Source organism: Leptonychotes weddellii, chromosome 10, assembly GCF_054177405.1.
Source record: "Leptonychotes weddellii isolate Sample4059 chromosome 10, ASM5417740v2, whole genome shotgun sequence".
Lineage (NCBI taxonomy): Eukaryota > Metazoa > Chordata > Mammalia > Carnivora > Phocidae > Leptonychotes > Leptonychotes weddellii.
In genome coordinates, this window is record NC_138378.1 from 69,872,652 (window position 1) to 69,896,966 (window position 24,315).

The 24,315-nt window shown below is 38.7% G+C and overlaps 1 protein-coding gene across 1 annotated transcript in view; it reads left to right on the forward strand.

Annotated features, from left to right (window-relative positions):
* Positions 1-2,491: 2,491 nt before the first annotated feature.
* Positions 2,492-24,315, forward strand: part of EHBP1 (EH domain binding protein 1) — a 303,679-nt gene continuing 281,855 nt past the window's right edge. The window contains exons 1-2 of the mRNA XM_081832045.1: positions 2,492-2,719; positions 3,552-3,950. Of these exons, the coding sequence (XP_081688171.1) occupies positions 3,847-3,950 (104 nt within the window). The 5' untranslated portion in view covers positions 2,492-2,719; positions 3,552-3,846. The remainder of the gene's footprint in view (positions 2,720-3,551; positions 3,951-24,315) is intronic.

Here is a 24,315-nt window from a genome sequence, read left to right on the forward strand (position 1 = left end):
AAGAAAGACTTGTATTTAAAACTGATTTTTTTTTTTTAAGATTTATTTATTTATTCGAGACACAGAGATACAGAGAGAGAGAGAACATGAGCAGGGGGAGAAACAGAGGGAGGGGGAGAAGCAGGTTCCCCGCTGAGCAGGGAGCCCAATGTGGGGCTCGATCCCAGGACCCTGGGATCATGACCTGAGCCGAAGGCAGACGCTTAACCATCTGAGCCACCCAGGCACCCCGAAAACTAATTGTTTTTTAAAAAAAGATTTATTTTAGAGAGAGTGTGTGTGTGTGGGGGGGCAGTTGTTGGGGGAGGACTAGAGGGAGAGGGAGAGAGAGAATCTCAGTCAGACTCCCTGCTGAGCACTGAGGCAGATGTGGGGCTGGATTTCACCACCCTGAGATCATGACCTGAGCTGAAACCAAAAGTTGGACACTTAACTGACTGAGCCACCCAGGTGCCCCCAAACTAATTGCTTTTAAGATAATTTCTTTACAATAAAGTCTCTCTCCCTCTCTCTCTCTCTCTTTTTAGGATGAGAAAGAGTATTAAATGAAACTAGGTTGACCACATAAGTTTGAAATGTTCTGAAGAACAATAATAAATAGGATACAAAACTCTCCTGATCATCATGTGGGTTGTTCCTGAAGGGCAACTTAGATTAAAATAGTTTATGACCATTTCTATAAATTAGTCATTAAAAAAACCCCCATACACTTAAAGTCTGTTAATGATGCAGAATATATCACTATATGAGATCATAATGGCTGTAGGTTGTAGTGACTTAGTAAACCACTCAGGAAGGACATTTGAGAACTCTAAGATGTACAGAAAATGAGAATCAATATAAATATTATGGTTATCTTAATATTTTAAAATTAAAACTGTAGCAAAATAAGTGATATCTATGTCCTATTCTGTAAAATGCACATTGTGTTCTTGTGGTATTATTAGATCACTTTATTGAAAATGGAAATAGAATTAGATACTATATTCCAGCTTTCTGTTTCCCCATCTCTCCTGATTCTTCAGTCACTCTCTCTCTTCTTTCTCTTGCTCTTGTGTCTATAGATGGGATCACCTCTCACTCACCACTGCCCTCCTCTCCTGTCCTTCAGAGAATACTTCCCTAGATAGACCCTAATAACTTTCAAGCTACTTTGTGCATCCACTCTGCTCTCCATCCTCAGTAAGATTAACAATGGCCCTTAATTGTTTCTGAGACCCTACTTGCTTGTTTTCTTTTCATGTTAGCTATCCTCTGTTTTTTCAAACTATATGCTGATTGCTTATAGGGTGCTCTTACTTCTCTGACCATTCCTCCTCAGTCTCTTTTCCACTTTACTCTGCTTATTCCTTAAATGTTGGGACCCCCCACCCCCCATATAATTCTTTGCCCTCTTTACACCAAGAGGTCTGTGACCACCTAAAATTGAAAGCAAATTTTTGTGTTTTATGATAGGATAAATTTCCCTCCTTGGGTTAGTGTCTATAACTTTCATCATATTCTCAAAAGGATCCTTGGCTCTTTTAACAAGGTTAGGTGTCCCTGCCCTCACACTCTCCTTAGGTTATTTCATGCTCTTCTTTGCCTAGAACCACCCTTTTTATATGCTGGCCACTCCCGAATCATTTACAGGGGGAAAAGAACATAGCAAGAAAAATAAACCAAGATTCAAAGAAATGTTGAAGAATCAGAACAAGAAGAAATTGCACCGTAAACAATTTTGCTTCTAGCTCAGCTTACTGTATCCCGTTGAGAACCAGTAGACTGAATGTTAGGTGTGGGGTTGGCAGGATCATTACTTAAAAAAACCCCAGGAGAAATCGGGTGAAACCAAGGCTCTGTGCGCAACACCCTGGTTGCTAGTGGCGGAGGAGTAGGCGCACCCAGCTCCTAGGGTGGGAATAGGAGAGTACAGGAGAGAAAACTACAGGAGCCACGCAGCCCACATCTGCTGCGAAGCCAACCCCGGCTCTACTTTCAGACTCCAGCCAGAAACCCCCGCCCGGCACCCAGCGCGCCTTCGACGGACATCCACCTTAAGCAACCATCTTCCAGTTCACTATAAACACTCCTTACTCCTCCCGCCTATCGTTTCCCTCTCCAAGCCAATCAGAAGAGTGGGCGGCATCGTCCCTGGTGGGTTCCAATTTTTTTTTTTTTTTTTTTTTTAAAGAAGGGTAGACTGTGCGCTGCGTTCCGGCTGGGGGAAAAACACCTCCAGAGCTAGGGGGTGGAGCCCCTGTTATGGGCACCCAGATCGGCCAATGAGGTGCCCTCACCACTGAGAGGCCCGGCCGCCGAGATGGGCGGGGCACGCGCGGTGCCGGGCCAATGGCGGCGGGGCGGACGGAGGTTGAGCCGCCGTGGGTAGGGTTAGTGTGAGAGGTGCGGCGGGGGAGGTAATGATGATGGTGGCGGAGGAGGAAGGCGGGGGAGGGGGTGCTGGGCTCTGAGCGGCGGCTCTGGCAGGGTTTTGTAGGGTGGGGGACGGTCGCGGGGCGACTCCGTCCGGGAGGGGGCGGGCGTGAGGCGCGCCGTCCGCCTGAGGGGCTGCAGAGCCCGGCTCCCGGGAGCGCCGCGGCTGGCTCGGCTGTTCCATGTGGCTCCGGCGGGGATGGAGGACTCGGTGGCGGCGGCGGCGGCTGCTGCTGCGGCGGCGACGGAGGAGCGGCGCTGAGGAGGGAACTGGGCCAGACTCAGCCCGACAGCGGGATTAGAGGTGTGAGGAGGGGGCAGGATTGGAGGTGCGGCGGGGCCGGGGCTCGGGGACCGGGCTGGGGTCTTCTGGCATCGCTTGGGTGATAGGGACCGCGGGCGAGCCACCGCCTGCCACCGCTGTGGGGCAGGGGTCTGGGCTCTGGGCGTGAGGAAAGGAGGCTCCCGCAGACTGTTCCCTTCGGAAGGGGGAGGGAGGCACCGCACCCCGCACCGTGCACTTGCCCCGCTGGTCATTGCTTAACGCCCAGGCAGGAGTTTCCATTTCCCTCCGGTTGGCAGCGAAGGTGGAGAGCCCGAGTGGCCTGGAGCCAGGACATTGCCCTCCCTCTGCCTTGAGATTTCCCTCCACTCCTCTTTCCCCATCCATTTCCCCCTCCGACTGAACAACAGCATTCCTCCTCGCTCCTTAATTTGTTCCAAGCACATATTCTAGGACTGGAGGCTATTAATTATCAGCCGAGAAACAAAGTTTATTTTAAAATGTTCCACTCCTCCCTCTGACTGGCAGTGGACATTAAACAGCATCCCTAGACTTTCCCGCTCTGCCCTCCCTTCTGTGATGCTAGGAGGGGGAGGTAGGGCCCCTACTTGCGTTTCTCGATTGTTGTTGATGGTGATTACCTGGAGTGTTGCTCCACGTCTTCGGTGTGAATTGTAATTTCTTCCTTGATGTCTTGCATCCTTGATGTTACTGGCTTTTGAGGTTGGTGTTTTGTTTCATTGTTTGAAAAACATGCAGGGAACTGAGGTTGTCTGTTGCAGTGTTATCTAACATGGGTGGTTAGTCACTCCTCATGTTTCTCTCATATTTTTCTCTTTGTTTTGCTTTTCAGTCCTCCAGATTATACATCATATAGCTCCTGAGGTGGAATGGTGATGTCTCCATGAGGGAACCTCCTCTCATTCATCCTGTCATGTGTATCATACTGTTCTTGACTGGGCCATTCATCTAAGATGGGATTTACCCTGTGAAACAGGGAGAAGACTTATGGACCCCAAACATCATTTCAAGTTGTAGTTGAGTTTTTTAAAGTACAGACATACATGCAAAGCTTCTTTGCTTTGGGCCCTCTGCTTTGTTAAAGCTGCTGTCTTGCTAACCCAGAACTGCTCCAGTGACTGATCATCATGGCTTCAGTTTGGAAGAGACTGCAGCGTGTGGGAAAACATGCATCCAAGTTCCAGTTTGTGGCCTCCTACCAGGAGTTGATGGTTGAGTGTACCAAGAAATGGTAAGACATGTCTGGGGGTAGATTTTGCTGTGGCCTAAACTCACTGTGGCCTAAAGTCAGCTGACAGCCGACTCACCTTTCTGTAGTGCACGAGTGTGTACAGGCTGGGCAGGGAACAGATTACTCCAACAAGTACTGTGGTATGCACTGTTGCTGCTGGTACCATCCCTGTGGGTTTTAATTACTGCACTTCAGTATGGCTCATAGGACTGTAACTGTGAGAGCTTGCTAAGTACAGAAGATTTGGTCTTGAGGTCTTTCATCATTAGTGTTAGCATAACTTTGATTTTTTTATAATTTGAAGGAGATACAGAGAATGCTATTGAATATTGTAAACATATGCATATGTATTGTAACGTATGCGTTTTAATAGAGTTATAGAAATCTATATTCTTGTGGGGTGGTGATAATCTATTTTGTTCTTGATTTTTCATTTTTCTTGGCTTAAAATAAGTAATTTTTCATTATTTTAATAATGGAATGCCAGTCCATAATACAACCTTAGAAATTCTTTTGTTATATGCTTAGTCAGGCAACTGTATTTTATCTTAATTGCCTAATGGGATACATTTCTTGGCCAGACTTAAGGAAGCAATTAGTAGTTCTGGCCTATGATTTGCTTCTTTCTACTTGAGCAAAGTAAATTTAGGGCTTTCTTTTCACTGTCTTGAATGGTAAGCAAGAATTCTTATTTAGTAAGAGAAAAAGAGTTAATGTTAAGCAGATGGTCCTTTGAGTTTTGATTTATTACAGTGTTTAAGTAGTATTACTGCAAAAATAAGTCCATTTCATTGTCCACAAGGACTGTAATCTCATGTCTGTACCTCTCTTTTTAACATCCTTTTTATTAGATGAAAAAATAAATTGCTCTATTCTAGAACTCTTAAAGCATATTTGAATATTGGGAAACTAGTTTATGAATGCTTTTCTCTTGGACTTGTTAGGAATGTTATGTGCAATTCAAGAAATGCATGCACTGATTACCTACTTTACACTAGGTACTGTGGCTTTAGAATTGAATATGACATAATCCCCGCCCTCAAGGAGCTCACAGTCCAGGGTAATAACAGTCATGTAAATAAATTCACTGTGATAGGTACAAGAATACAAATATGTATGATGTAGGGATTTTAATGTCTCCATCACTTAACAGTTGGTTATCCTTGGGGACAGGTTATTTAGTTTTCTGTGATTTAGTTTCCATATCTGCAAAAGAAATAATGGTACCATTTCATAGGAAGAGTTACTGTGAAGATTAAATGAGTTAATACATGTAAAATGCTTGGAACAGTGTCAGGCACAGTAAATGCCCAGTAAATGCCTTATTACTTACAAAGTTGGCAGTGGGGAAATAACTCTTTAAGGGTAGAGGGTCTTGGGATGGCTTCTTGGGTTCTGAGTTGGGTTTTGAAAGATTCATAGTAGTTGGCCAGAAAGCCAAGGGGGAAGAAATGAAGGATATTCTCGACTAAAGCAACAGCCTATGCAAAAAGTATGGAGGAGTTAAATAACATGGGATGTGCTGGAAATTCAAGCAGTGTAGTTTGTTAATAATGGGGCTTAAAGTGCAGGATGGGAGAAGTGCAGTGGGATATGATGTTAGAGAGGTAGGCAGGATTCCAATCATGGAAAGTTATGTGCTTAGACTATTATATGTGGCTTGGACTTTATTCTGTGATAGTGAAGGGCTTTGAGTAGAAGATACATTAGGTTTGCATTTTGGAAAAATCACTTGGATGATAATGTGGAGTAAGGATCATAATGGAAAGGGTGATTGGAGGCAGCAATGTCTGCCTACTGTTGCAGTAGGTAAGGTGAGGGAAAAGGCTTAGACTAAGGCAGAGCACAGGTAATTGAGAGGAACACTTAGGACACAAAATGGATAGGGCTTGGTGGTCATTTCAGTCAGGGGTCTGGAAAAGATGGGGATGAGAGAGAGGGAAAGGCCTAGATTGGCCCCCAAGTTTCTGGTTTGGAAGACTGGGTACTTAACTAACCTAAACTAGGAAATGAGGAAGATCCTCATTACAAGTATTTTTTTAACTGGGCAGTATACTGGGAATATCAACTTTTAAGATGGTTAAATTTGAGTCTCCTTTTTTTTTTTTTTTTAGAGAGGGAACACAAGCAGGGGGAGTGGGAGAGGGAGAAGCAGGCTTCCCGCTGAGCAGGGAGCCCGATGCGGGACTCGATCCCAGGACCCTGGGATCATGACCTGAGCCGAAGGCAGACGCTTAACGACTGAGCCACCCAGGCGCCCCGAGTCTCCTTTTTTTAAGGGCAATAGAACATATCAGGTGATTCTTTAGTGACAAAATCAGTTTCTTCCCCATAGTTTGCAGTATGGCTGAATTTTTTTTTTCCTTGAGAAGTATGTAAGTTGTTATTAATATGTCTCAATGTGAAAGCAAGAATGAAAATTTAACTCGATTACAGTTGAATAGATGGCTTGATCATTTTTAGGGATTGCCATTATGGTATACCTATTAAATTAGGTCTTTATGATAGGATATGGCTTTAACACTAGAAGCATTTGGATGTTCTGGAATATTCAATTTTATAGTAATAACATGGAAGATAAATTGCAAATGTTGAGAGGATAAGAAAATAGATTCTGGTACAGAGAAGAAGAAATAAACTATAAAAAGAGAACAGATAGCATTCCATTGGGATTGTGTCTTTGGAGGTAACCTGTATATACAGGTTCCATTGGCTTTTAGAACTGTGCTATTTAAAGTGTTTTCTGAGAAGCAGGAGCATTTGCAACATTGGGACCACCTGTTAGAACTGCTGACTCTCAGACCCTGCCCCAGTCCTACTGAGTCAGAATCTGCATTTTAGTAAGATCCACAGTTTGCATATTAAAATTTAAGAAGCAGCATTTTAAAATAATGTTTTCAGCTTTCCCAAGTGTCCATTCATGACTCCAGGATAAAGTATATTCAAAATATACGGACTTCTGCATGAATTTGAAACTCAGGGAATGAAGATGAAACTCAAGAGATTCAGGAAAGGCATAGTGTGTTGATGGAAGAGGGTCATGGGAATCAGGGTATGTTTTTCAAGAGGGAATGTGTTCTTCCTGTGATTAAGGAGAGGAGAATGTTTCCCATGTTCTTTTGTCATGGCCATAGGGTATGAGCCTGGATATGACAGATAACAGGATGAAGGTAAGGGTTTAAGGATATTTTTTTAGATCTAGGCCATAAGCAAACTCACAGTACTTTACCTTTGATCAAAGGATGGATTCTATAGATTAGAGCATTTGGGGCTTCTGCTTTCTCAAAGTTCTTTTCTCTGTTGCTGTCTTACCTATTTTACCTTTGCTCTGGCTGATGCGTGTGAGTTTCTTTAGTTCAGTAGAGTCCACTTCCTGATTCTTTCATGTTGTAGTGGTTCTAGAACTTAGGTGAGGAACAAAAGCCTGAATGACTTATTAATCTAAGAGAAGGACACTATACTGTGAGGTCCTATTCCTCATCACTCCTTGATTGCCATGTTAAGGCTCTAGCAAATATGGAGTTTGTAGGGGTTTGTATCTCCTACTCCTATTGTTGTCTCAAAGTCATTTAATTATTAATCACTTAATTGATAAAGCTGTTGGCAAGTAGTGAGATGGCCCTGGAGCTGAGTTGGAGGGAAAGAGACTGTGCTATCTTTTTTCTTAGTTTCTTTCTTACCTAGTTCTTTTTTATCATTTGCAGGCTTTTAGATTCTGAGAAAAGTCTTCACTTTATGAGCTTTCAGGTATTTAAGGAAACTACTTCAAAGTTGGCAAGTTGTGGTTATAATTTAGGTTGTAGAATTCAGTTCTGGTAGGAGCTCCCTAATATATGAACCATTATGTATGAGTATATATTATACTTTGTGTATGTGTCTTTATCATCTACCTATATGAACATATTTTATCTAGGTTTTATATTTTATCTAATTCTCAGTTATGGCATTAAAAAGTATTTAAAGTACTATAAACTTTTCCCAAAAAGGCATAAATATATTTGTTTCTTATCCTTCCATGTCATGTAAGAATTCCTTTTTTTGTTTTTAAATATATATTTAATTATAATTTATTTTAAAAATAGGTAATACAGTCACATGGCTCAATATTGTAGAGGTACCAAAGGGGTGTGTGTGTGTGTGTGTGTGTGTGTGTGTAACCCTGAAAGTAACTCCTCATTTTCTCTATTATTCCATACCTCTTTGCAAACCTTGTGATCTCAGGATTTGAAAAGTAAAAAACAAAACAAAACAGCACACACAGCTCTCTCTAGTGCTTAAGTTTGTGATGCTTGCCTGTTAGATAAAATATAAACTCCTTAATATGATATTCTAGGCTCTCTGTAGTTGATCCCAATTTAGTTTTCCATTGGACATTAGAATGTTGCATGTACTTTAAGTATTAACCTGAGTTTATGAAGGCCAAATTATATTCATAAGTACTCATTCAGATCCACTTCTTTGGATGGCTTAAGCAAGCATTTCTCTATTGGCCATTTAATGGAGTGAGAGGTACATCAGCTTTCATGTAAAGAATCTACTTTTGAAGTACGTTAAAAAAATAATTGGATACAGGCTTTTTTAGGAGTCTGTTTTAGGAGTATCTGGAAGGCCATTGTGTCTAGAACAAGGGATAGATGATAAAGAGGTGAAGTCTGAGAAGTAGGTAGGGGTAAGTTAATGTATGGCCTTGAGATCACGCAAAGGGCTTTTGGATTTTAAGTGTATAGGAAGCAATTGGAGAAGTTTGAGCAGGGAAGTGATATAATATGATTTACATTTTAGAAAGATTATTCTTTGTGGAATATGAATTGTCATGAGTAAAAATGGAAGCAGGAATACTAGTTAGGAGGCTGTTGTAGTAGTCCAAGTAGCAGGGGGGGAGGTAGTAGGAAATGGTCAGATATATGCAGGTAACACACATGTACTACCACCACACTTTACTGAGGTGTAACTTAAACTTTTGCATCCAGTAAAATGCATCAATTTTAAGTGTATAGTTCAATAGGTTTTGACAAATGTATACACCTGTGTAACTGGAAACAAAGGTTTTGAAGTTATAATTGGCAGGACTTAATGATGGATTAGATAGGAGGTAAAGTGAGAGATGGCTGAACAAGCAGGTGAATGCCGTGTTAATTACATGGGTAGGGGACACCTGAAGAAGAAAAGGGGGACATCAAGAATTGGCTTTGCTTTTCTTAAAGTTTGGGACATCCAGATGGAGATCTTAATTAAGCAGTTAATTAGAAGAGTCTCGAGGTTAGGGGAGAGAAGGGATTGGAGTCTCTTAGTATATAGATAGAATATATAACCATGGGGCTGTAAGAAATTTCCTGTGGTGTTAAATAGATTATGAAGACTGAGGACTGGGCCTTGGGACACTTCAACATATAGAGGTAGGAAAGAAGAGGAAGAGCCAGCAAAGACTGAAAAACAAGCAGTAGTAAGGTAGAGGAAAATTAGGAGAGTGTATTCTTCAAGGAACCAAGTGCAAAATGTATCAGGAAAGAAGTGTTTAACTGTGTCAATTCTGTTGAGAGGTTGAGCAAGATGACAGTGGATTTGGCAAGGTGGAAAGAGCTGGTGACTTTGAGAAATGGTTTCACTGGAGAGGTGGGGATAAAAGCATGATTAGACTGGGTTAGAGGAAAGGAGGTGAATATGGTCAGTGTAGATACTTTTCATGGAGAATTTTGCTACAAACCAGAGAACTAGGTAGTAGCTGGAGAGGGACAAGGGGTCAAGGTATGTCTTTCACACGGAAGATATTGCAGCACATTGGAATGCTGATGGAAATGGTCAGTAAAGAAGGAAAAACTGATGATGTGCTGGGAGAGGAGGTAACTTCAGGAGAAAAGTCCTTGAATAAGAGAACAGGAACAGGATCCAGTACACAAGTGTAAAGGTTGAACTTGAGTAGAAGCAGGGACAATTCATTGTTAAAAGGAGGGGGGTAGATGACATGGGTAGAGAAGCAGGTAAGTTGGTAGATTTGGTGCATGAGGGTGTGGACATTCTCTTCTGTTGGCTTCTGTTTTCTCAGGGAAATAATATTAGAGGTTATCAGCCGAGAGAGGTAACAGAAAGAGGTGTCAAAGGATTGAGGAGAGAGGAGGTATTAAATTGTCAAAACAAGAATTGACTGGGGAAATTCAGAAGGATTGATGGGTAGTGCTGAGGAGCTTCTTAACTTTGTGGTCATAAATTTAAAGTGAATGCAACCAGCAAGTTTGCAAATTTTAATTCAGCTATGTTCCTTGTTTGGGTGCAGGCATAGAATAGGCAGAGTTAGATTTAACCAGGGATGGGTTTTCTCAGGAATGTATAACTGAGAAAGAAGGGCAAGGAAATTGAAAGCGAATGCACAGGAGTGGTTATAGTAATGAACCATGTAGTATGAGATGGAAAAGGAGGAAAATAAGGACATGAAAGGTAGGATGGTCAATGAAAAAGAGAAGAGAATAATGATTTTGATATGTTAAAGAGATTGAATAGTTGGTGGGGTTGGGTTACCAGAGTGAATGAGCTGGAAATATGGGAGGTAGGAGTCAAAGTGAGATGTTTGATTGTGGAGGATGTGGTTAATGTTAATGACAAGATAAAGGTTGTGGTCTCCTTTTGATCACATTTGCTTATCAGTTAAAAAAAGTAAGCACATGGGGCACCTGGCTGGCTCAGTTGGTAGAGCATGTGACTCTTGATCTCGGGGTTGTAAGTTCCAGCCCCACTTGGGTGTGGAGATTACTTAAAAATAAAATCTTAAAAAAATTAATAAAAAATGAGCACACATCCTCAATATGTTTTTATTTATGCCATATACATTAAATAGGAGTATACCTTAATTTTCTTTTTTTTTAATTAAGTGGAATTTCTTCTATATTTGAATGGGTCATTCTTTTGTACTATAAGACTATAGCTGTTAGGGTATGACAATGGCAATTGGTGGTTGAGATGGAATGGAGGAAAAGATTTTGGGGACTGAAAAGGTTGGTCAAGGAATTTATAGGCTGAAGTGTGAGACAGATTATCTCTGTGGCTCTTGAAGTTGCCAAGAATAATTGGAGGAAAAATGGTTAAGATAGTCAGGTGCTAAAATCTTATTCAATGAGGGGAGAGATAGGGCAGAAAGTTTTACTTTGTAGGACTTCTTTTTACAAGTTATGTGAATCTTGAACACCTTATTCCTTGAAAGGAAATAGCTGAGTCTTCTTTTCCATGTGATGAATTGTCAAAGGTAGATTTAATTTTAGTAGATAATAAATTGATATGTTACTTTGTTAGTAATATTATGTGTTTTATGGACTGATTTTTTTTTTAAACTGGAATTATTACATGCAGTATTTTATCCAGATTTTAAATATTTATTCCATGTGAAATTCAACTGTACAAAAGTTCAATTACATGAGGTAATTTAAGGAAAATAGTGAAGCCCCTGTATGCCGTAATTTGATATCGTAGTGCTTATATCACGATTGCCTCCACACCAGATTCAGTATGCCTCTAGATTGTTGGCAAACTTTGTCCTGGTCCAAGTTGTTTCTTTTGTAAATAAAGTTTTATTGGAATATGCCTATGTCCATTTGTCTGTAGCTGCTGTCACACTAATATGGCAGAGTTGAATAGTTGCTACACAGACTGGGTGGCTGCAGAGTTTAAAATATTTACTATCTGACCTTTTAAGAATGTTTACTGACCTCTGCTCTAAATCTTGGAGTTACTTGCGGCTAGTGTTTGTGGAATCTAGAGTCTAGGACCTTTCTGTCTTTTCTGTACCCAACCTACAAACTGTTAGTTTAACTTATTGTAGTCTAACTGCATAAGAATAGAGGAGAGCCTAGGGGCAACCGAGTGGCTCAGTCCGTTCAGTATCTGACTCTTGAATTCAGCTGAGGCCTTGATCTCAGGGTGTGAGTTCAAGCCCCTGCTTGAACACACGTGGAGCCTACTTAAAACAAACAATAGAGGAGAGCCCATGTGCCTGCCTTCCAGCCGTATAGAAAACAAACTATTTATTTATTTATTTATTTATTTATTTATTTATGTAAAAGATTTTATTTATTTATTTGCGTGAGAGAGAGAGCCTGAGCGGGATGAAGGGGCAGAAGGAGAGAGAGAGAGAGGCAGACTCCCCACTGAACAGGGATCATGACCTGAGCTGAAGGCGGCCGCTTAACTGACTGAGCCACCCAGGCGCCCAAAAAGAAACTTTACAATAGCATTAAGGAACATTTTATATTTGTGTATGTACAAAAATACATATTTTCAGACTGTGCAACCTTGGACAAATTACTTAACCTCTTAGTACTTTATCTATAAAATGGTGATGATACTAACAGTGCTTCCAGCATAAAGTTGTTTTGACAATTAAATGAAATAATAACTTGTAAAGTGGTTAGAATAGTGCCTGACATATAGTAAGCACTTAATAAATGTTACCCATTGTTATTACTATCTTTATGTGATTATTTAAGCAATAAGTGATGAAGAGAACTGTTTAGACAAAAGGGTAGAATAAGCAAGAACACTGAAAAAATAACTGGAACATTTAAGAGTGTTAGAGAAAGACAAACTAGCACAGAAGTTTGGAGTGACCCAGAGGTGGGAGTAAACCAGAAAGCATGCTAGCAAGAAACACTGTGCTGAAATTAACCAAGTTTTGGCAATACTTTGGCTTTTGGGGAAAGGAACGACATATTATTACTTCTGGAGCAAAATCGGTTCATCCGTTTTAGTAATCGCTTCAAGTAAGTAATTTGGCTAAGGAAACTAATTGAATTCTTCTAAAGTAGATAGAATTCATTTGCCAGCATTTGTGTGTGTGTATCGTATGGTGACTATGTGTGATACTTAGGATATATTTCTTTATGACAATTTGTCATAAAAAAAATTTTCTTATCATGATTTTTTTAATGAACCCATTTAGTACATTGTATCTTTCAGTAATGTGAAATTCCCTTACCTTAATTTGGTAGGAAGTTTTGGTTTATGTATTTTAAAGGTTGATTTTTAAAATGAAATTTTAAGGGATTATGTGAAGAGATTCTACTCTTATAATTTAGGTTAGTTTGATGTTAGTTTTGCAATTAAATGCTCAGGGAACTTTAGGCATTTCTAGAAATGTGCTGTTGATGTATCAAATGTGTTTGTTCTAATTTTGTGGAAAATTTCAACAAAAGAGCCACCGAAGTAGTTCACTGCATGATATAAAAATAGTCCAGTGTTCTGAAGGAAAAATTGCACAAGCTTTTTGAACTGAATGCTCAATAGGGATGTTCATATTCTGCATCAGGACTTTTGCATATTTTATGAAAGGGGTAGAACTCAGTTTGTGAAATGGGGGCTATAGAATTACAGCAGGATGTTAGTTTATGTTTGTCTTATTTATCACTGTTATAGTGATATTTTTAGGCAGCTTTGCTAACTGGTAACTAAAGATTTTCTTTAGTAAATTTGTCCTGTTAAAATATTTCTTTTTGTTATTAACCCCAGTGTTGTTATTTTAAAAGTCCTTTTTAAATGAGAAAACACTTAAAACATTTACTTTAAATTTCAGTTAACAGTAAAAACATTGACTTTAATCAAAGAAGTTATCACTTTAAAAGTTGATACCCTGCCTATGTCCAAAAGAGTTTATCCACTTAAGAATTTAAAATAACACTATGTTGACTAATTTAGGTATATAAATAGAACAGAGATAGTCTTAGAGGAGCAGAGAGTGCATGTTACTAGACACTTAAGAGGAGTTACCACTGGACACTGGACTTGATTCTGAGTTTACTGGCAGCTGAGGCAAAAAGGGAAGCACACTGGCTCAGGTAATATTTCTTCTGGCTAAAGAAAATACCCAAATTCTTTTGCAGAGACTTTTCTTAGAACTTAATTCAAAGAGAACTTCTACTGTGAGAAAAAAAAAAAAGTATGACATTGGATAAAATCTCCCAACTACAAAAGACTCAGACTGTGAAATTGGATAAAGTTTACCTAGTTTTCTGATCATCTAATTTAAATCAGAGGTACAACTTGGAAAATTTAGAAGAATGGGTATTTAACATAAATCATCAAGTTCTGTGCTGTCCAGTACAGAAGCAGCCAACCACATGTGGCTATTCACATCTAAACTTAAATTAACTTTAATTAGATGAAATTAAAAATTTAGTTTTTCAGTCACGTTAGCCACACTTCACGTGCTCACTAGCAACATGTGGGTGGGGGCTGCCATACTGGACAGTGCAAACATGGATCATTTCCATCATCTTGAAAAGTTTTACTGGACAGTGCTGTTTTAGCCATTTCCTCTCAAACTATCTGATTTCAGAATCTTTGGAGTATTTTGCAAATGTGGAGATTTCCATGTCCATTAGAAAGCCTGAGCTTGTGGGTCTGGAATGGTGCTGGCAAGTCTGTCATTTTAGAAGGTCCCTGATTGTTTAAGCTCCATCATCAAGCCAGGTTTTAGAACTATTGCATATTACTCTTTTTCACGTATCTGTATAAAGTAAAGCTTCGGTGGATGCTGGATGACAGTTCCTTTAGTACTCCAGAAACATTTATTGAGTTGAAAATTTGAATTCAATTTTGTTTCTTTTTTTCCAGCCATTTTTGTAATGCGTGTGTATGTGTGTGTGTTAAAAATGAGAGTAATGTACTTTAGCTGTGCCACATATAAAGCTGTCAAGTTAATATAAACATTTGAACAGGTTTATTCATTCATTTAAAAAAAAGACAAGTTTGTTCTCATCCATAGAAGCAAGCACTGTTGGGGGATAGCTAAAAACACAATAGTTTTTTTTTTGAAAAGTTTTGAAACTTCTCAAGTGCTTGCATTGTTGTTATACTTCCAGGCAACATTTCTGGATCTGATTTTTTTTTTTTGTCTCTGAGGCATGCCTTTTTTCTCACTCCAGTTTTTTTTGTTGCTACTGCCTTGGTGGCATCCTTTGTCATCTCTTGCCAAAGTCATGGTTCCCAAACTGTGCACTGTGGAGCCTTGAAGGCTCTGCAGAGGACTCTACAGGTATGTCAAAGGATGCTTAAAATTTTTTAGGGAAATAACAGCAACATCTTTTGGAAACCACATAAACTACTAGCTTGAGGTAGTTCATTTTCAAAATTAGTTTGCTATATTGCTTTCATTGATACCATATTTTTACAAAGCTGAGTTTTGGCAGTTGCTGTTATGAAAAGCAAGTACGATGTGAAAATATATATGGAACAGGGAAAGAGAAAGGCAGTTGAGTGTCCTCTGAGGTTTTTTTTTTTAGGTTGGAGAAGTTGTGCAGTGCCCAACATAAGTGCCACATTGTTAGGACATACATTCTTCTTAAGTTGTTTGGACCTGACTACTTAATAAACAGAATGGCTAGGTATTTCCTTTGGCCTGTGAAAAAATTACTGACACATTAAAGGCCTTGTAAACCCAGAAAGCTTGGGAACCTGTGGTATAGGCTTTTATGATAGCCCTTAACACTTTCCTAGCCCCTTCTGTCCTTTGTTTCTGTTATTGTGGTAGTTATCCTCCTGAAGGGAATCTTCCAGATTTCCTGTTTGTTTAGGATACTGTTAATACGGTAATTTTAATCTTTTAAACCTATCCTTATTTTATTTTACTAGTCTTAACTATTTCCCTTAAGCGTCCAAAATCTTGTTTACCACACGCAATAGTTCCCTCAGTATCTTTCATTCTTCTCTCTCCCCCTCCAAAAATCATTAAATGCAATGAGCATGTAGTAATACCCTATCTCAAAGTAACTTAATTGAAACTGAGTTTACTCATGCAATAAGTCAGTTTAGAAGTTGAGTTTAATGGTTCAGCTTTAATTTGAAGAGTACTCTAATTTACAAAATAATTTTATAAAAATTGATGAATTCATTTATTTTTTTTAAACTTTTATTGAAATTATTTTAGGTTTACAGAAGAGTTGCAAAAATAGTACAGAGAATTCCAGTATAGTCTTTACCCAGCTTCCTTTGGGTAAAATTAGGGTAAATAAATTTACCATGGCCATTTATCAAAACTAAGAGATTAATGTTAGTACACTATTGTTAGGCCAAACTATAGACTTGCTCAGATTTCACCAGTTTTTCCACTAATAATCTTTTTCTGTTTGAGGATACAATCCAGGATACCACATGGCATTTAGTTGGCACGTCTTAGCCTCTCTAATCTATGGCAGTTTATCAGTCTTTCCTTGGTTTTCATGACCTTGATAGTTTTTTGAAGAGTGCTGACTAGTAGTTTGTAGAATGTCCCTCAAATTGGGTTTGATGTTTTTCTAATAATTAGACTGGGTTATGGACTTGGGGAAGATACCACAGAGGTGAAGTGCCCTCATCACATCATATCAGAGGGCACATGATAGCAACATGAGTTATTATTGGTGGTGTTCATTTTGATCATGTGGTTAAGGTAGAGCCTGACAGATTTCTCAGTGTAAACTAACAGTTTTTTTCTTTTCTATACTCAACTTGTTAGCAGCTAATCACTAAGTCCAATATATACTCATGAAGAGGGGAATTCAGTTCCATATCCTGGAAGGAGGAGTATCAAAGAATTTGTGGACATATGTTAAAGTCACCACAGAATCAATAAATTTTGGAGGGGAGATAACTTGAGGTTGTGTGAATATCCTGTTTCTCTTTAAAGTTTCAACCACTAATTTTAAATTCTTTAGTTGATTTTTGCTGCAGCAATTATTACTGTATTCTAATGATGATTTTCTGTTTCTTTTATTCCTCTCACATTATTTGGAATTCCATTAGGAAGATTTGGCCTCTCTCATTTATTTATTCAGTTACGTTATTTATAAATAACCATTTGTTATAGGTACCATTTTTGGTACTAAGGTTCTAACAGGAGGTATATTGTTGCATCATTCTTTCTTTTTTCAAGACTTTATTTATTTCACAGAGAGAGATAGAGAGAGCAGGAACACAAGCAGGGCGAGTGGGAGAGGGAGAAGCAGGCTTCCTGCTGAGCAGGGAGCCCGTTGTGGGGCTCGATCCCAGGACCCTGGGATCATGACCTGAGCCAAAGGCAGACGCTTAAGGCCTGAGCCACCCAGGCACCCCTCATTATTTCTTTTTTTAAAAAGAGCAGTTATTTTGAAATAATTTCAGACTTACAGAAAAGTTGCAAAAGTAGTACAAAGAATTGCCATATACCTTTCACTAAGATTCCCCAAATGGCAACTTTTTACCATATATGCTTTATCATTCTCTTTTGCTCTCTCTGTATGTCATTTTTTTTTCTTAACATTACCCATGATGCTCCTTTGCCCATAATTACTTAAGTGTGTATTTTTTAAAAACAAGGACATTTTCTTAGGAACTGTAGTTCAGTTTATCAAATCAGGAAATTAACATTGATACAGTACTGTTCCTTAATCTATACACCTAATTCATTTTTCTCTAGTTATGCTAATAATTCCCTTTCTAGCAAAAAGATAATTTTCTTTTTCCTTAAATCAGTATCCAATCCGTCATATGTTTCATTTAACTGTTGTATCTTTTCACTCTCCTTTAACCTGATAGAGTTCTTTGGTCTTTGTTTTTCATGACTTTGATAGTTTTGAAGAATGTTCCTCAATTTCAGTTTGTCTGTATAGGTTCAGATTATGAATTTCTGGCAGGAATACCAAAGTGATTCTGTACTCACTGCATCATATACATATATGTATATGTATGTAAATATCCAGTCCCTCTCAAAGTTTTATCCACTAGCTTTAGCATTCAGTTTGGTTATATTTTTAATTCAAAACACAGATAGCTTTATTTCTTTTTATTTGTATTTTGCTCTAGAAAATACCTCTCCATTCTTGTTGAATTAATTAACTTATAAGTTAATAAAATTTTAATATGGTTCCCCAAGTAAGAACTATTTTTAAAAAAGTATATTTCCCTGGGACACCTGGGTAGCTCAGTTGGTTAAGTGTCTGACTCTTGATTTCAGCTCAGGTCATGATCTCAGGGTTGTGAGATCAAGCCCTGTATAGGGGGCTCTGTGCTGGGCGTAGAGCCTGCTTGAGATTCTCTTTCTCCCTCTCCCACCATGCTCTCGTTCTTTAAAAAAAAAAAAAAGTGTATTTCCTCCATCTCATCTATCCCTTTCCCACCTCTCTATCCTTTTCCTCTTGTTCCACCCAACACCTGACTGTAACTAGTTTCATTATTCTGGGTGATCCTCCTTGCCCTCCTCCCCCTCCTCCTTCTCTTCATTTATTGAGATATAATTCATGTACTATACAGTTCACCCTAAGTGTTCAATTCAGTGGTTTTTAGTGTATTCCTAGAGTTGTGTAACCATCATCACGTGACATCTAAGTTTGAAAATTTTCATCATCCCCAAAAGAAACCCGTACTCATTAGCAGTCACTCCCTATTCTTCTGGAACTCCCCTCCCCTCTTCTTCCTCTTCTGCCTGTGTACTCCTACTCCACCCCTGCTCGGGGAACCCCTAATCTATTTTCTGCCTCTCTCTATTTGCCTGTTGCAGACATTTCATGTAAATGGAATCTTACTATATGGTCTTTTGTGACTGGTTTCTTTCACTTATAATGGTTTTAAGGTTCATCCATGTATATCATATATCAATACTTCATTCCTTTTTATTGCTGAAAATATTCTATTGTATGAATACTGCATTTTATTTATCCTAAATGGTTGTTTGGGTTGTTTATATATTTTGGCTATTATTAATAATGTTGATATCAACATTTGTGTCTTGGGTATATACCTAGAAGTGGTACTGCTGGGTCATGTGCTAATTTTGTTCAACTTCTTGAGGAGTTGCTAAACTATTTTCCTACCTGGCTACATCATTTTATATTCCCACCAGCAATGTATCAGGGCTCCAGTTGCTCTTTATCCTCACCAATACATCTTATTGTCTGTTTTATTTTAGCCATCCTAGTAGGTGTACAGTGCTATATCATTGTGGTTTTCATTTACATTTCTCTAATTGCTCGATGATGTTTAGCACAGTCTTTTCCTGTGTTTATTGGCCATTTATATGTTGGTTTTTTTTTTTTTTTAAGAAATGTGTAGCTTTTGCCCACTTTTTCCCTTTGAGAGAGAGAGAGAGAGAGGGTGAGTGGAGGGAGAGGGAGAGAGAGAATCTTAAGAAGGCCCCACGCCCAGTGTGGAGTCCAACGTGGGGCTTGATCCCATGACCCCCAGATCACACCGACCTGAGCTGAAACCAAGAGTCAGACACTTAACCAACTGAGCCACCCAGGTGACCCTCTTTTGCCCATTTTTAATTGGGTTGTTCATCTTTTTAGCATTGCATTGTTTATGTATACATACATTCTTTATGTATCTTATGTATAAGACTCTTATCAGGTGTGTGATTTGCAAACATTTTCTTTCATTCCATGAGTTGGTGAGTGTCTTTGCTTTCTTGATGATGTCTTTTGATGCACAAATGGTTTTAAATTTCATGGAGTCTGATTAAACTATTTTTTATATTGTTATTTGTACTTTAAATTGTACCTAAGAACCTGTTTTAAGTTAATTTTTGTTTATGGCGGCAAGAAGGGGTCCAACTTCATTCTTTGCATATAAATGTCCAGTTGTTCTAACATCATTTGTTGAGTTTGGGTATATTTTTCCTGTTTCTTTTTGCACAAATGATCATATACATGTACTTTACCCTTTATTTCTTCTTTCTTACATAAGAGGTAAGAGGTAAGAAAATATTGTTGGTACTCTCTTTCACTCTGCTTTTCACTTAACAATATATCCTGGAAATCATTCTGTACCATTTCATAGAGATCACCCTCATTCAGTATTGACACATTATTATTATTATCAAAGGTTCATAGTTTACCTTGTTTTCACTCTTCATGTTACGCATCTATATGGGTTTTGGCAAATGTAAAACGACATGATTCCACCATTATACTATCTATCATACAGAATAGTTGGACTGCCCTAAAAATCCCCTGTACTCCACCTATTCATTCCTCATCCCTTTTCCTGAATCCCTGGCGACCACTAATCTTTTTACTGTCTGTGGTTTTCCTTTTCCAGAATGTCATATAGTTAGAATCATACAGTATGTAGCCTTTCCAAAGTTGGCTTCTTTACTTAGCAATATGCATTGGAAGTTTCTCTGTATCTTTTTGTGCCTTGGTAGCTAATTTCCTTTTAGTGCTAAGTAATATTCCATTGTATGGGTATAACAGTTTGTTTATCCATTCTTCTATTAAGGGACATCTTGGTTGCTTCTGAGTTTTGGTAATTATGAATAAAGTTGCTATAAACATCTGTGTACAGGTTTTTGTATGGAACGTAAGTTTTTAACTCATTTGGGTAAAGGAACACAATTTCTGTATCACGGTAAGAGTATGATTAGTTTTATAAGAGACTGCTGAACTGTTTTCCAAAATGCCTGTATCATTTTTATTCCCACCACAATGAATGAGAGTTCCTTTTGCTCTACATACTCACCTGGATTTGATGTTGTCAGTGCTTTGAATCTTCACCATTATAATAGGTGTGTAGTGGTATCTTGTGGTTTTAATTTACAGTTTTCTGGTGGCATATGATTTTGAGCATTTTTTTATATGCTCAGTTGCCAGGTAGCTTTATAATAAGTCCTAAAGATAGTTGGTGTTCGTCTTCTCACTTTGTTGTTCTTCAATAATGTGATGGCTATTTGGAGTTTTTTGCCTCTCCATATAAACTTTAGAATCTGTTTGTTGGTATCCACAAAATAACTTGCTTGGGTTTTGATTGGGATTGCATTGAACTTAGGTTAAGTTGGGAAGGACTAAGATCTTGGCATTATGGAGTCTTCTTACCCATGCACAGAGAATCTCTCCATTTATTTAGACCTGCTTTGATTTTTTTTTTTTTTAATTTATTTGACAGAGGGAGAGAGAGCGCACAAGCAGTGGGAGCATCAGGCAGAGGGAGAGGGAGAATCAGGCTCCCTGCTGAGAAAGGAGCCCGGTGCAGGGCTTGTCCCAGGACTCTAGGATCATGACCTAAGCCGAAGGCAGACGCTTAACTGACTGAGGCACCCAGGCGCCCCTAGATCTGCTTTGATTTTTTTGGGGGGGCGTGGGAAGGGCAGAGGGAGAGGGAGAGGGAGAGAATCTTAAGCAGGCTCCATGCCCAGTGATCTCACAACCCTGAGATCATGACCTGAGCCGAAATCAAGAGTCGGACATTTAACTGACTGAGAACCCAGGCACCCCTTTTTTGATTTCTTTTTATAAGAATTTTGTAGTATTCCTTATAGATCTTGTATAGATGTATTTTGTTAGATTTATACCTAGGTTATTTTTTTAGTGCTGGTGGTGTAAATGGTATTGTATTTCATATTCCAGTTGTTCATTGCTGGTATATAATTAAACAGTTTGACTTTTGTGTATTGACCTTATATCTTGCAACCTTGCTATGATTGTTTATTTGTTTCAGGATTTTTTCATTGATTCTTTGGGATTTTTTATGTAGACAGTCATGTCATATATAAACAAAGACAATGTTATTTCTTCCTTCCCAACCTGTATACTTTTTATTTCCCTTTCCTATCTCACTACATTAGTTAGAACTTCTAGCATGATTTGAATAGGAGTGGTGAGATTGGACATCGTTGCCTCTTTCTTGCTTTAGTGGGAAAGCATGTAGTTTCTCACCATTAAGTATGGTGTTAGCTGTAAGTTTTTGTAGATAGGTTTCTTACCAAGTTGAGGAAGTTCCCCTCTATTTGTAGTTGGCTGAGAGTTTTTATCATGCATGAACATTGGATTTTGTTAGATGCTTTTTCTGCATATAATAATATAATTATATGATTTTTCTTTTTTAGTTTGTTGAAACGATGACTTACGTTAATTGGTTTTCAAATGTTGAACCAGCCTTGCATGCCTAGAATAAATTCCACTTGGTTGTAGTGTGTAGTATCTTTTAAACACATTATTAGAATTGATTTGCTTATATTTTCTTGCGGATTTTTGTATCCACATTCATGAGAAATATTAGTCTGTAGTTTTCTTTTCTTATAATATCTGTCTGGTTTGGGCATTAAGCTGCAGGCCTTTAGATGAATTAGTATTTTCTCTGCTTCAATTTTTGGAAGACATTGTGTAGGGAATTAATCTAGTATAATTTCTTCCTTAAATGTTTGGTAGAATTCATCTGTGCTTCCTCTTTTAGAAGGCTGTTAATTATTAAGTCAGTTTCTTTAATAGTTATAGTACTATTCAGGTTATTTCTCATTGTAGGGGGTTTGGTAGATTGTGTTTTTCAAGGAATTGGTCCGTTTATCTAGGTTATCAAATTTGTGGGCATAGAGTTATATATAATACTTCCTTATCACCTTTTTTGATTTTATTTATTCATTTGACAGAGAGAGAGAGAAAGCACAAGCAGGCAGAGTAGCAGGCAGAAGCAGAGGGAGAAGCAGGCTCCCCGCTGAGCGAGGAGCCCGACGTGGGACTCAATCCCAGGACCCTGGGATCATGACCTGAGCCCAAGGCAGATGCTTAACCGACTGAGCCACCCAGGCGCCCCCCTCCTTATCACCTTTTTAACGTGCCCAGAATCAGCAGTGATGACCCCACTTTCATTTCTGATATTAATAATTTGTGTTTTTTCTTTTTTTTTTTCTTCTTGTTAACCTGGCTAGAAATTTATCAGTTGTATTGATCTCTTCAAAGAACCCACTTTTGGTTTTGATTGGTAACCTGTTACCAATTTCATTGATTTCTGCTCTAATTTTTATTCTTTCCTTCTATTTACTTTGTGTTTAATTTGCCCTTTTCTAGTTTCCTAAATTGGAAGCTTAGATTAGTGATTTCTTTTTTTCTAACATATGCAGTCAATATAAATATCCTTCTAAGCACTGCTTTTGCTGGATCCCACAACTTTTGGTATAAGTTGTATTTTCTTTTTTTATTTATTCAAATATTTTAAATTTCTCTTGAGACTTCTTTGATTCATGTGTTGTTTAGAAGTGTGTTGTTTAATCTTCCAAGTATTTTGGCGTCTTCCAGTCATCTTTCTGCTATTTATTTCTAGTTTAATTCCATTGTGTACATGAGGATACTTTGTATGATTTCAATTCTTTTAAATTTGTTAAGATGTAATTTATGGTCCAGAGTTTGGTCTGTCTTGGTGAATGTTACATGTGAACTTGAGAAGAATTTGTGCTCTGCTCTCACTAGGTGACGTATTCTATAGATCCAGCTGACTGATGGTGCTGTTTAGTTGAACTGTGTCCTTAATGTTTTTGTTTGTTTGTTTTTTTGTCAGCTGAATCTGTCAATTCCTGCTGGAGGGATATGGAAGTCTCCAGCTATAATACTGAATTCATCCATTTCTTCTTGCAGTTCTATCAGTTTTTGCCTCATGTATTTTGATGCTCTGTTGTTAAGCTATACACATCAGGCAATGCTATGCCTTATTGGAGAATTGACCTCTTTGTCATTATGTAATGCTCTCTTTATTTCTGATAGTGTTCCTTGCTATAAAGTCTGCTTTGTCTGAAATTATTATACCTACTCCAGCTTTTTGGATTGGTGTTAGCATGGTGTATCTTTTCTCTTCACTTTTAATCTATCTGTGTCTTTTAATCTATCTGTGTCTTTATATTAGAAGTTGGTTTATCATAAGCAGGGCAGAGCAGGGAAGTTCTCTGATGGGAGACACCTGGGACACTGGTATCTCACAGAAGCCCTGTTGAGGCCAGCAGCACAGTGTTGCAAAAGGTCTCCCTCACAGGATCTTTCCCTCTTGGCAGAAGTAGAGCAGGGCTGGGCACCCCATAGTTTTAGGGAAATGGCTGGCTGACCTAGGGCTTCCCCACCACAGCCAGGCCCAGATGGAAATCCTAAAGGCCCCAGGTGGGAGGTCCAAAGCAAGGGAGGAGAGCAGCCTCCAGCATTGTAGACCCAGTCCTGGCGCCCTGGGTCCATCTCCCGTTTCAGGGTGGGCTGTACTCAGTGCTGTTGCCACAAACAGAGATTTGTGGGGTCCCCATCGGGTAAATGAGTCCATCCCACTCCAAAACAGTGGAGCTCAACCCCATGACCCCAAATCTTGAGGGATAATGGAGTCGGTTCTTAGAGGATCTTGATAGCCATTCCAGGCCTGGGCAACTGGGATCCTGCTGGGTCCATCAGCTCCTAGTCAAATGAGAAGAGATCCCTATGGGGTTGGAGCGTAACCAGCATGGAAATGTTTTTGTAGATGGATATGGGAAGAGGGAAAAAATAAAAATTGGTTTATCATAGACAATGTTTAGTTTGTGGACCCAACTTAGGTTTGGTCTTTTTTTTTAAACCCATTCTGGTAATCTTTTTTTTTTTTTTTTTAATTTTTTTTTTTATTCTTATGTTAATCCCCATACATTACATCATTA